This window comes from Carassius auratus, chromosome 1 (genome assembly GCF_003368295.1).
Source record: "Carassius auratus strain Wakin chromosome 1, ASM336829v1, whole genome shotgun sequence".
NCBI classification, from domain to species: domain Eukaryota; kingdom Metazoa; phylum Chordata; class Actinopteri; order Cypriniformes; family Cyprinidae; genus Carassius; species Carassius auratus.
This window is the reverse complement of record NC_039243.1, coordinates 32,491,690-32,504,229: the sequence shown is the minus strand read 5'-3', so window position 1 is coordinate 32,504,229 and position 12,540 is coordinate 32,491,690. Positions and strand designations below refer to the sequence as shown.

Genomic DNA, 12,540 nt, shown 5'->3' with positions numbered 1-12,540 from the left:
GAGAGGGGTGGGTATAGCTCTTATTTGTCTTTGGACAGTTATCTCTGAGCAGGACCTTGATCGGATAAATATCCCGTAGCGGTCAAAAATCACTCACAATTTTGAGGGACCAGACAGATCGCAGGTCCAACATGGCCTCGTTCATCCATGCAGCTGTCTCCATCCTGCTGCTGTCCACATTAACCTCAGCGGTGAGTGGAATACAAATATTATATTATATCACAAAACCATGATATTTACTGGTTTACTTTTCTCCTTTTAGCAAATGAGAGGAGACTATTCTCCAACGCAAGACATTTGTAACCCAAACGATGGGTTTGTAAGTACAGACTGTCTGTTTTAGATCGTTTCAAGCAATGTGTTTGTATTCTGGATGCTTTAAAAGTCACCTGTTTAACAGTAACATCTCTCGTCCTTCAGGGGGTGTACTGCCCAACCACATGTGGAGTTGCTGATTACCTACAGAGGTACGCGCCTGATATGGACAGAGAGCTGAATCAAATGGAGCAGGATTTGGAGGATATCGCCAACCTTACCAGAGGAGCGCAGGACAAAGTGGTCTACCTGAAGGACTCAGATACACAAGCACAAAAACAAGCACCAGGTAGCATGATTTATCATTAGTTATGGACTGAAAAAAAAAAAAAAACATTAAATTTCATGTCAAACATTTACAGAGAGTACACTGGTCTCGGGTGAGCTCTCAGGGGTGTTTTTTATTTTATTAAAAAAATTAGTAAAAAAATAATAATATTTTTCTTACAATGTGAGTACACGTTTTATTATAAAAAAAATTTTTTATATTTATTTATGCATATTTCACATATGATTAATTATTCATACGTGCGGTGGGGAGTCGCACCACTTGACATTTCACAACCTTTCTTATATTTTATGAGCATCTACAAAAATGTCCTGTTTTATGGGAAATTATGTAATTGTTTATATTGTTATTATAATTTGTTATCAGTTTTTCTGGAAGTCGGTTGCACCGCATGACGTGTTGGTTGCACCACAGGACCACGAGAGAAATTATTAATAAAGTATTAATAAAAAGTGAAAGAAATAATAAAAAGTTGGTCTTTCCAATAATTTGTATTCTTTTGACAATGCTTCTTTGATTTCAGGACAGTTGTATCACTATGACATTTTTATCCCTTCCAAAACACATATATATATATATATTCATACAGAAAGTAAAATGTACTTATGATTGAATAGGCATGTTTCATGCATTTTTAAAGTAATTGTGAAACTTCATCTGATTTTCATAACCTTTTTTTTATCAGATACATACATTAAAAAATCTACAAGCATGCTTGATGATATACTGCGATTTGAGAAGAGCATTCTCTCTCAGGAAGATCAAATATAGTGAGCACTTTTTCTTCTTTTATATACCACTTATCTCAAATATGGTCTAAATAGTTAATGAAATGCCTTTTTTATAATGTTTTACCCCCCCAACAGTCAGCTGCAGTCCATTCTTCAGGCAAACGAGAAAAGAATAACCGATTTAAAGCAGATGTCCCAACAGCTGGACCAGATGTGCAAAGAGCCCTGCAAAGACACTGTGGAGATTCAGACAGTCACGGGCAAAGGTAGAAACAGCAGATTCGAACATCTCAATGTAAAGTGACGCAGTGAATTGAAGGTACACAGAGGGCTGAAGTACGTGCACTTTTCCCCAGATTGTCAGGACATTGCAAACAAAGGTGCTAAGGTCAGTGGGCTCTACTATGTGAAACCAGCCAGGGCTCCAGAGGCGTTCTTGGTCTACTGTGAGATAGACAGCTTTGGACGGGGATGGACTGTCCTTCAGAGGGTACGTGGAACAACAAACAATGCACCGATCGATTAATAGATAGATGAAAACTGTTTTTGGCTGTAAGGGCAGTATACTTGGTGCCGTGACCCGGAGGGTGTCTGTTGTTTCTCCCCTCGCCTCAAGAGACAAACGAAACGCTTATTATGATCTTTAACATCCTTGTTAGCATGCCTTTGACACTTGCAAGTAGAAGCAATGTGAAAAAATACATTTTTTTCAGAGACGGGATGGCAGTGTCGACTTCAACAAAAAATGGATTCAGTATAAGGAAGGCTTTGGGTACCTCTCTCCAGACGACAAGACTGAGTTCTGGCTGGGGAATGAGAAGATACATCTGTTGTCTGTTCAGTCCAGTGTGCCTTATGTGCTGAGGATAGAGATGGTCGATTGGGAAGGCAACAAAAAGTATGAACCACACACATTCCTACTTTTCAAGTTTTAATTTCAGTTTCAACTACAGTTGGTAGACTAAAGGAATGCTTTTGGTAAAGTATTATCCATGTAGAGGTTGTTGTTATCTACAGTCGCCAAACAGGACTTTGCTCTTCTTGCCAAGTCACATCGCATGACCTTTTCAGTCCGATCAAACATGCTGCTGAACATTAGTGTTTTTCCTAGGTACGCCGACTACGCCACGTTCAAACTCGGACCAGAAGTCGATGCGTACCGCTTGACGTATGCGTATTACTTCGGCGGCGACGCTGGCGATGCCTTTGATGGTTTCGACTTCGGCGATGATCCCAGTGACAAATTCTACACGTCTCACAACGGCATGCAGTTCAGCACACCTGACAAAGACAACGACAAGTACCATGAAAACTGTGCCAAGGATGAAGGGTCCGGCTGGTGGATGAACCGATGCCATGCCGCTCATCTCAACGGAAAATACTACCAGAGTAAAGCCTTTCCTCTTTACAGGAGATAGATCACACATGTGGGAATCCTTTCACTGATTCGTTCTGTTTTCACAGGTGGCAAGTACACAGAGAAGGACTCGCAGAATGGATTTGACGACGGCATTATTTGGGCAACGTGGCACAGTCGCTGGTATTCTCTGAAGGAGACCACCATGAAGATCATTCCCATCAACAGAATCGCTGCCGGAGGCCAGGAAAGCGGGTCCAAGCAGTTCGGAGGCCTGGGAGACATTTAAAGACCTCACCAAAGCTGATCATTTTGTTTGGGAACAACATAACCCAGGCGGTTTTACAAGAGAGTAAACACCCGTGGTGTTTTCTGTTCTATACACATTAATTAGAATAAAACAAAAGCTTCATGCATAACTCATTCTGGTCAATTTTTTACATCTTGATCAACTTTAGCTGATCCAAAACATCACACTATCAATGAATAAATAAAATCCTCTGTCTTTTGTAAATGAAAAGTGTTGTGTAGTCCTTTTTTCTTAAACATTGTGAGAAATAACTACATAAGTGGGGTTTAAATTAAAACAGGTATATTACGTTACACAAACAAATACATGGAACATTCATAATCCTTGATTTCAATTTGTCCTTGTTACACAGTTTATATTTAATTACTATAGCAATAACAGTAAATTATGCATAAGTGCAAGCAACTAACACTAAACCGACTCCAGTAACACTTGATTTGAAGATGTTACATATACTTATTATTATAATAACATTTAAATATGCATAATTACATGCAAGTATCCCCAATCCTAACCCTGAGTAAGTACATGTAGTTCATATTACTCAATACTTAAATTAATAATTTAATGCAACAAGGACACTTTAAAATAAAGTGTAACACCGAGTTAATACATAATTGATGAGTATTACCCTGTACTTGTGTAATAACACCAGAACAAAGACACATAACAATAAAGTGTCAAATAAAAAGGACATAAAGCAAATAAATAAATGAATGAATGTTTCCTGATGTTTATTTGGCCTGTTGCACATCCCAATTCCTTACTGTCTGATAAATTAAAGTAGCTAAACAGAAATTTGGTGTCAAATTATGATAAATAGTTATTATTGAGGATTTTTTAAAACAAAAATGCATAAACATCCACTGCTTTAACGATGTGAGAGTGGGAGCTGATCGGTGTTTGTTATTCGGGTTTTGTGTAGGTGTGTGTTAACCTCTGTGTAGGAGTTTTTTGAGCACGTGGTCAGTAAGTCAACATTGCTCCATCGCTGTAGTGGACGAACAGGCTGCACTCCAAGCTCCCTGATGAAGAAGATTTCATCATCGATCAATAAATACTGAGTCAGCTATTTCAACTCAGGAAAGTCCCTGCTTATTTGTTCTGCATTTTCCTCATGCATTTCTTTATTCACACACATAGCAGATTGATAATAAGTGATTCAATTTTCCATCATGTAACATGTAAATGAAAACGTGTGGACGGAATAGTTTTGCTGAATATTTACTATGAGATGAGTTTGTTTCTTCATCAGGTTTGTAGATTGCATCAGTGTCTCATCAATCAATGTTCTGCGGTGAATGGGTGCCGTCAGAATGAGAGTCCAAACAGCTGATAAAAACATCACAATAATCCACATTAACATCTGGAGAAGACAAAAGATGAAACAAATCCAGCATTCAGACGCTTTTAACTTTAATCCTTTGCTAAAATACGAGTCGCTTTCTCCAGTGGATGCATTCTCATTAAAATCAGTATTTAAAAGAGTCCAAAATGTGGTTGGATTTTGATGAGAGGATCACATCAGGTGTTTGGACTCTCGTTCTGACGGCACCCAATCACTGCAAATGCAATGCTACATTTAAGGGATAATGCACGAAAAAAAACACAGTTTTAATGCACAGTTGCCAGCCCATTTAGAAAAAATAAACTAAACTGTATTTGTTTTGTTATAATCAGTGAAGTGAAATTAATCTCTCACTTACATCGCATCTGTAGTGTTTATGAGAATTTGCAAGAGTGCAGAATTCAGTTAAATTCAACTGAAAATAAAAAAACACTGGTGTTTCAGCGATGACTGACCTGAACACCTCTGATTGGCCGTTGCATTCATAAGCTCAACAGAATCGTGTGTGATTGGTTATAATGCACAACGAGTAAAAAGAAATATAATGCAAAAAGAGCAGATCTAAATTTTAATGGCACAATTTACACTTCATTTCGACTTTATTCGCGATAGCCTGGAGCTGGTTCACCCTCTGTGATATTTTCAGTTCATTTGCATTTTTAGATGTAATTTAATTTGCGAAAGGACATTTTTGTCTAATTTTGTGTCCCAAGTCCCCATTATTTTCCGACTCACGACACCCTCCACCTATGATTATACAACTAATAAATCTTTCAACACTTTACACACTGTTCTTATAAAATAGTTGCATTGTTAGTGGTCAAAAATGGAAATGAGTTGAAAACATGACAATACAAAGAATTTGTTGGGGGACCAAATAAAAGTGATTATGTTTGAAAAGTCGGTTAGAAGGAAATAATATATTACAAATATGACGAAATCTACACATGACATCAGATTACTGTTTTTTCTGGACTATAAGTCACACAATTTTTCATAGTTTGGCTGGTCCTGCGACTTATAGTCAGGTGCGACTTATCAAAATTAATTTGACATGAACCAAGAGAAATGAACTAATATAAATCATTACCGTCTCCAGCCGCCAGAGGGCGCTCTATGCTGCTCAGTTCTCCTGTAGTCTACACTGAAGACATAGAGCGCCCTCTCGTGGCTGGAGACGGTAATGTTTTCTCTTGGTTCTAAATAAATGCGACTTATAGTCCAGTGTGACTTATATATGTTTTTTTCCTCTTCATGACGTATTTTTGGACTGATGCGATTTATAGTCCAAAAAATACGTATATAAAACCTTATACTCCGTGAAAGAGGACAATAGAGGATCTGTTGTAAACTTGCTTTATAAACGTATGATTTACACCAAATCATGACATGATCAGTTCAATATGATAGAACGCATGTGTTTAGAAATTATTTTTTTATTTTACAAATTAAGTCAGGAAATACAATTTTCTAGACCATAAAATCCATGGAATAGACAGCTTCATAATTAATTCATATGGATTTGTGGTCCAAAAAAAAAAAGTCAAGTTATGAATGTGTCAATTGCTCATTTTATTTAAACTTGGCAAACATGAACAGCCATCTTTTTTTCTGATTTGCAAATATTTATATGTAAAGGACATTTCCATCAAATGCCATGATTATAATCCCACTGTAGGAGATCCTGGTCATGTAGACCTGCAGATGGTGTTTGGAGACAGGGAAGAAACCTCATATACAAGAAATGAAGACAACTCCGGTGTTGCTTTATTTAATAGACAGAGCAAAGCTAAATGCGTCATATGATCCAAAGTCTAAAACTGTGGATGTGTCTTAGACGGCGAAAACGTAACAAAACGAAACCTTTGAAATAGAAAAAAAAAAAAATGCATAGATACAAAAACTAAAATCTTTTCCTCTTCAGAATCTCAGGTTTCCAATTAACCGGATGGGACTCCTCAGTCTGAAAAAATAAATGAAAAATAAAACATTAATTTGGAAATGTTATGCAGTAGAGCATTCAAGACAATTCTTTTCCATCATAAACATTTCACAACCAACACATTTCATTGCATCATAAGTATTAAGAGTTTAGCACTTACAGCCGTGTCGTCCTCTTTGTAGACCTTGATGGTTTTGTCGGCCTCTGCTGTAATGAGGCGGCTCTCAGACTGATCGAACACACACGCAAAGATCCCAGACTCGCTGTCCAGAGAGCCGGGCTGCACCGCCGCGTGGATCCTCTGGAAGTTGTAGCCAGTCCTCCAGTCCCACATGTGAATGGTGCCGTTATCAGCTGATGGGGACAAGCACAGATGCATCATGATGCTGGACGTAAGGGAAGAAATCAGGAAAGAGACAAAAACATCAAGCAGCATTTCACCTCCTGACACCAGAACGCCGTCCGAATTGACCGCCAGCGTGTTGATAATGGCGTTGTGTCCTGAAAGGTTTTGGATGAAGTTCCCATCGGGACATTTCCACTGCTTGATGTTGTCTGGAGAGCCAGAGGCAAAGGTGTACCTGTTCAAGAAACATGAGCGCTTTGAAACATCGTTTGCTACATCGTTTCTTTTGACTTGAGAAATTTTGGCTAAGAAGAATACATCATGGAAATCTTACAACAAAAAAATAAAATTAAAATTACTAAAAAATAAAATTACTAAAGTTACTCAAAGCAGCTTTTCTTCTCAGTTTAACCAGATGCATGAAATTGAACAATAATAAAAAAAAAAAGACATACTATCATGTTTTAAAATGTAACGTTCAATGTACATAATGCTATAGCAACTAAGTGAAATGAGTTTAATTTGACTTTATAAATATAAAGACATAACTAAAAGCTAAAAATATAATAGAAAATGGAAAAAGCCTATATTAGTTTCGTATTTAAATACTGAAACAACACGGATTTATACTGCAAGAGCTAATCAATAAATTGGATTATAATTGTTAATGAATATAATTAAAAGATTGCATCTGCTAGCTGTGCACAGAAAACATCTGCCGATTTCTATAACCTTTTCACAGAGTCCAAAAATTGCAATGTCAAATTGAAACTACAAAGGGGTGGAACATTCCAAAAAAAACAAAAAAAATCAAAAAAAAAAAAATCAAGAATATTCCAAGAAATCCTGGAAAGTTTCCAAAACTTACTGGAGAATTATCAAACTTGGGACCCCCTTGTAAACTAGATTATTAATCTCAAGGAGTTTATCCTCTTAATAAAAAATTAGCAACAACTTTTCGTAAACCTAGCCACAAACTTAAATTAAGCGCCTTTTATTCTGCTAACTGCATTAGTTAACTCAAAATCATGCGGCTCAGTGGTAGAGCACTGTGTTAGAAGCTCAAAACGTTGTGGGTTCAATCCCAAGTGAACAACAAAAAATTTAAAATGTTATTTGATATGTATAGCCTGAATGCACTGTAAGTCGTTTCAGATAAATGCAGTAAAAAGTGTGAGGCAAGCCGCGTACTGTCTGGGGTGGAGCACCAGCGCTCTGACAGACTTCTTGTGATTGGTCAGAGTGGCTCTAGTCTTCCCAGCGACCAGATCCCAGAGTCTGATGGTGGTGTCATGACTTCCTGAAGGAGGGAAACAAACAGACCAAACATGAGCATTACAGAAAAACACCTTAGTTCAGAAGCGAAATATAAGACGGATGCGTACCTGTAACCACCTGCGGCTCGGCACTTTGACATTTGACGGTGGCCACCGTGTTCGTGTGTCCAGAAAGAGTGTGGACATTTGCCTTGGACCTGATGTCCCAAACCTACCACACACACACACACAGATGTAAGTGGTAGTACAGTAGGCTCATGATCACTCATCAGCACATTAACACATGTGAGTGAGGGCTTACTCTGGCGGTGGCATCTCTGCTGCAGGTCACCAGCACATCAATGGTAGGATGGAGGTCCAGGTCATACACTGCGCTCAGATGGCCGTGATAGTGTCTTATAACCTGTGGACCGCACACAAGTCTTCTGTAAGTCGAGCTCGGGCTGAATGCACACGGTTTGTGTGTGTGTGTGTGTGTGTTTAAAGGCTGTACCTTGTTGTACTCCAGATCCCAGCACTTGACCTGCTTGTCCTCGCCGCAGGAGAAGAGGTAAGGACTGCGAGTGCTGACCGCGACTCCTCTCACGGTGCTGATGTGACCCGTCAGAGACAGCTTCAGCTTCCCGCTCGCAAGATCCCAGATCTGACAGCACAGACGCCAGATTCATGACGATGCACAATATTGATGGCTGAAGGTTGTATAAATCATCTCTCTATTGATGTGTGGTTTGTTAGGATCGAACAATATTAGTCTGAGACGCAACTATTTGAAAATCTGGAATCTTAGGGTGACAAAAAAAAATCTAAATATTGAGAAAATCATCTTTAAAGTTCAAATGAAGATCATAGCAATGCATTTTACTAATCAAACATTACGTTTTTATATATTTATAGTAGGATATTCACTAAAAATCTTCAAGGAACATGATCTTTACTTAATATCCTAATGATTTTTGGCATAAAATAAAAATCGCTAATTTTGACCCATACAATGTATTTCTGGCTATTGCTACAAATATGCCCCAGAGACAAGGTTACAAATACAATTATATTAAATAATATTTCAATTGATTTATATCAAAGTTAGTGCTGTCAAACAATTAATCATGATTAATCACATCCAAAATAAAAGTTTGTTTACATAATAGATGTACTTAGTATATTTACATCTATAAATACACAAACGTACATGTATAATTTTTTTTAACATTTACATTTGAGTGTAAATATATATTCATTTATAATGTATATATTTTATTATATAAACAAAATATTTTTCTTAACTATATACACATGCATGTTTGTGTATTTATATAATATACACATGATAAATATACACAGTACACACACATTACATAAACAAAATCTTGTATTTCGGATGCGATTAATCGTTTGACAGCACTAAAATTAAAAATATTAATTTTTTTTGCATTATAATTATTAAATTATAATAAGATTTATGCTTGCACTGATATCATTTGTTAAACATCAAGCTTTAATTTTAGTGAAAAACTGCAGAGAGCCCAAAGCTCGTCTTTTGTTGTGCTTTTCTTCACGCTGCATTCAGAAACACATGCAGTTAGCGACTCACCTTTCTAATGCAAAGATTACATGTACATCAGTCAGATTCCTACAATTAAAGATCACCTTTATAGTCCTGTCTGCTGATCCAGTCACAAACCACTGGTTCCCCGGCTCCACTGCTATAGATCTGACCCAACCCAGGTGACCGCTGATGACCTGAGACACACAACATCATTATAAACAGACCTCACGTGCACTCGGGATGAATATAAAGATGCTGGAGAAACACTCACTCGGTACAGTTTCCACGGGGGGTGCCACTGAGGTTTGGGCATGGTGGGAGCCTTTCTAGGCACCAGTGCAGAACTCTTTGTGCCTCCCTCCAGGAGCGACTGCAAAACAGAGAAAAACGGATGTAGTTCATCTCTGAGAAATAGTGCAAGCATCTAAACACTGAAGTAGGAAAGATCACTAGCGCATGCATTCACTGACATCTGGGAAAGATGCTAACAGGAAACACGGAGAGAAGGAGCTCACCAGTGCGTGCTGCGGTGGATGGGATCTCTCCCCGGCTCCGGCGTGTCGGTGGATTTCTGCCACACTGGCTGCAGTTCGACTGGCCTCCTGCCTACAGAGAAAACCACATCTCAAAACCTGATTCACACTGGTCTCAGAACGATCCAATCTCGAAACAAGCAAGTGTTTCCGGCACACAAATGCACACAAGCTCTCCTCTGCATTCGAGTCGCTTATAACAAGCACAGCGATGCTGAAGCGTCGTCTTATTTCCATCAGGATATTAAAAACACAGTCGTAAATGCATGATGCATGACCTGGCTTGAGCCGGAGGAAGAGCCAGAGCCATGGAGTGAACCGCTGCTTCACTGGGCATCTTCTGCATCTGTGTGTCTGCAGTGAGGGCCACTCCTGAGAAGAAGGACAACACGACTGCATTATCCCTCTGAGGAAGAAAACACATTCTGTGTGACTGCCTCTCAGGCTTCCTCTCTCTTACCCGGAGCAGATGGATACGGATGAGTCCCGGTCACCATGTAATCTGGACTAGCATCTGAATAAATGAAGAACAACATTTACAGCAAAGCTAGAAGTCAAGGCATCTGTAAAGCATCAGACAGACAGACAGACGCACCGGGCAGTGTGTATCCCAGCGGGCCGTAGGGGTCAGACCCTCGCTCTCGACCCTCCTTCAGCACAGGCATGTGCAGCACGGGCTTATACTCCGCTCGCATCTTCACTGCCATCTTCATCTTGTAGCTGAACACACAGAAGTGATGAAACGATCAGTGGTTTAACTTTTCATTTAAACCCAACCCGGTTCATGATTTAAAGGCTGAAGTGTGTTATGAAACTCGATACACTAACCAATATAATCACAATAATACATTCTCATACATCAGTCAGATTCCTACAATTAAGAACTTGGAATTAGATTGCATTTTAAAATACTCTTAATCAGACTACAGTTACTTTTTTGTGGATTACATATCATTTGCACAATAGCAATAAATTATTCATTTTTTTTTTACTTTTTAGACTTTAATTTTAAATCACTTTCTCAGTTGGATATTTAACCATGTGTTTAAACATTAAAATTTCGTTCACCTAATGCATTTACTCGGAAAATAAATATTTTTATGATAAATTATCAGATTTGCATGTTTGCAGGTTGTCACATGATATGCAGCAAACATATAAATATTTTGATTGATTTTGAAATGCTTTATTTTTATTATTTAATTATTAGCTTTTCATTAAACTCTCAAACCCACTGCAGTTTCTTCACAAACCCCAAATAATTCAGTGTTTAATGCACTTCATATTAACAACAATGAATTGAAAAGTTATTTTATATATCAATGTGGTACAAGATCATCCTCTTTAAAACAAGTTAGATCAAAAGTAGTCAGATTATATTATCTAAAAAGTTTGATGTAGGGGATTACATTACGAACTACAGTTTTTGTCACGTGATCTGTAACGGATCACAGTTTGTAAACTATCTGTAAAGTAACTCACAAACTTCAACACAAAGAACAGACGTTCAGTCTTGGACTACAGCTTGTGTTGCCAGATCCGCGGTTTCCCCGCGGACATTCGCTAATTAACCCTGACTTTACTGTTGCCTCTGGTTGAATCGTCACTAATAACGTGATTTAACCCCTCAAATGGTAATTTTATCAGGGGTACCCCGCCCAAAAACGTGTTTTTTATCCCCTTGAACGCGCTTTTCACCGGCGGAAGCCACCGAGACGCAAAAGAGCGGGTTTTGTTGTGAAACCTGGCAACCCTCTCACCTCTGATCGTCCAGCGCTACTGCTTTAGCGTGATCCGACACAAACATATCATGAGTCCTCTTCAAAGAGCGGAACACAAGTGTGTGCACCGAGTGCTTCTGTACGTCCTGTAGGAACACAAACATCTATCAGTCAGCCAGAATCACAAACTGTGAATACAGCTCCAGATCCGCTGTATTCATGCTCAAACACGGAACTATCCGATCAGACTATCGATCAGAGACACTCGGCGTTGACACAAAATCTCACATTTACCTCAGACATGCTTAAAACAGCAACACGGCGATCAGAATTAAACACAAAACCTTCACCACACGCCACACAATCACAACTTGAACCGGATGAGAACAACACTAGACTTCCGGGCGCGACAATGCGTCTTCCGGTAGAGCGCTACGTCAGAACGACGTTACATTGTACCATTTATTCTTTTATGGGAATTCTATAATATATCAAAGCGTGGCGCGTTTATGAAATAAACTGTTTAATTAATATAATAAAGTATGTTACATCTAGAATTTTACATAGGCTAGTATATATCCATCTAAAAGTGCGATTTAATTTGGATATTGATTATTCCTTTCATTTCTGTTCAGTGGAAAAGAAGTCTGTTTGTACATTTATTTTGTAATTGTTTATACATAAGGATTTTCTATATGGAATTCCAATGAAAGTAATAATAATAATAATTTTATTGTACTTGTAAAACGTCTTATTATTATTTGAACATCTTTACACGCATTAGAAGAAATGTCCAGGATCCATCTTCTTCAGGAAACTAAGGAC

General features: G+C 38.3%; 2 protein-coding genes across 2 annotated transcripts; one reads left to right on the top strand and one right to left on the bottom strand.

Moving 5' to 3' along the window:
* Nucleotides 1-10: 10 nt before the first annotated feature.
* LOC113107974 (fibrinogen gamma chain) lies at nucleotides 11-3,212 on the top strand. The gene is made up of 9 exons (XM_026270819.1): nucleotides 11-191; nucleotides 263-319; nucleotides 421-604; nucleotides 1,290-1,374; nucleotides 1,471-1,601; nucleotides 1,692-1,825; nucleotides 2,049-2,233; nucleotides 2,447-2,724; nucleotides 2,800-3,212. Exons 1-9 carry the CDS (start codon nucleotides 132-134, stop codon nucleotides 2,979-2,981), a joined length of 1,296 nt encoding a protein of 431 aa, XP_026126604.1. The 5' UTR covers nucleotides 11-131; the 3' UTR covers nucleotides 2,982-3,212.
* A 2,691-nt stretch (nucleotides 3,213-5,903) lies between these two features.
* LOC113107966 (pleiotropic regulator 1) lies at nucleotides 5,904-12,139 on the bottom strand. Its single transcript, XM_026270807.1, has 15 exons — nucleotides 12,010-12,139; nucleotides 11,755-11,861; nucleotides 10,590-10,714; nucleotides 10,455-10,508; nucleotides 10,273-10,366; nucleotides 9,977-10,067; nucleotides 9,733-9,831; nucleotides 9,563-9,655; nucleotides 8,409-8,558; nucleotides 8,217-8,318; nucleotides 8,024-8,126; nucleotides 7,830-7,938; nucleotides 6,734-6,873; nucleotides 6,453-6,646; nucleotides 5,904-6,313 (listed from the first exon to the last, which is right to left on the bottom strand). The coding sequence occupies exons 1-15, from the start codon at nucleotides 12,016-12,018 to the stop codon at nucleotides 6,254-6,256; spliced, it is 1,530 nt and encodes a 509-aa protein (XP_026126592.1). The 5' UTR covers nucleotides 12,019-12,139; the 3' UTR covers nucleotides 5,904-6,253.
* Nucleotides 12,140-12,540: the final 401 nt, after the last annotated feature.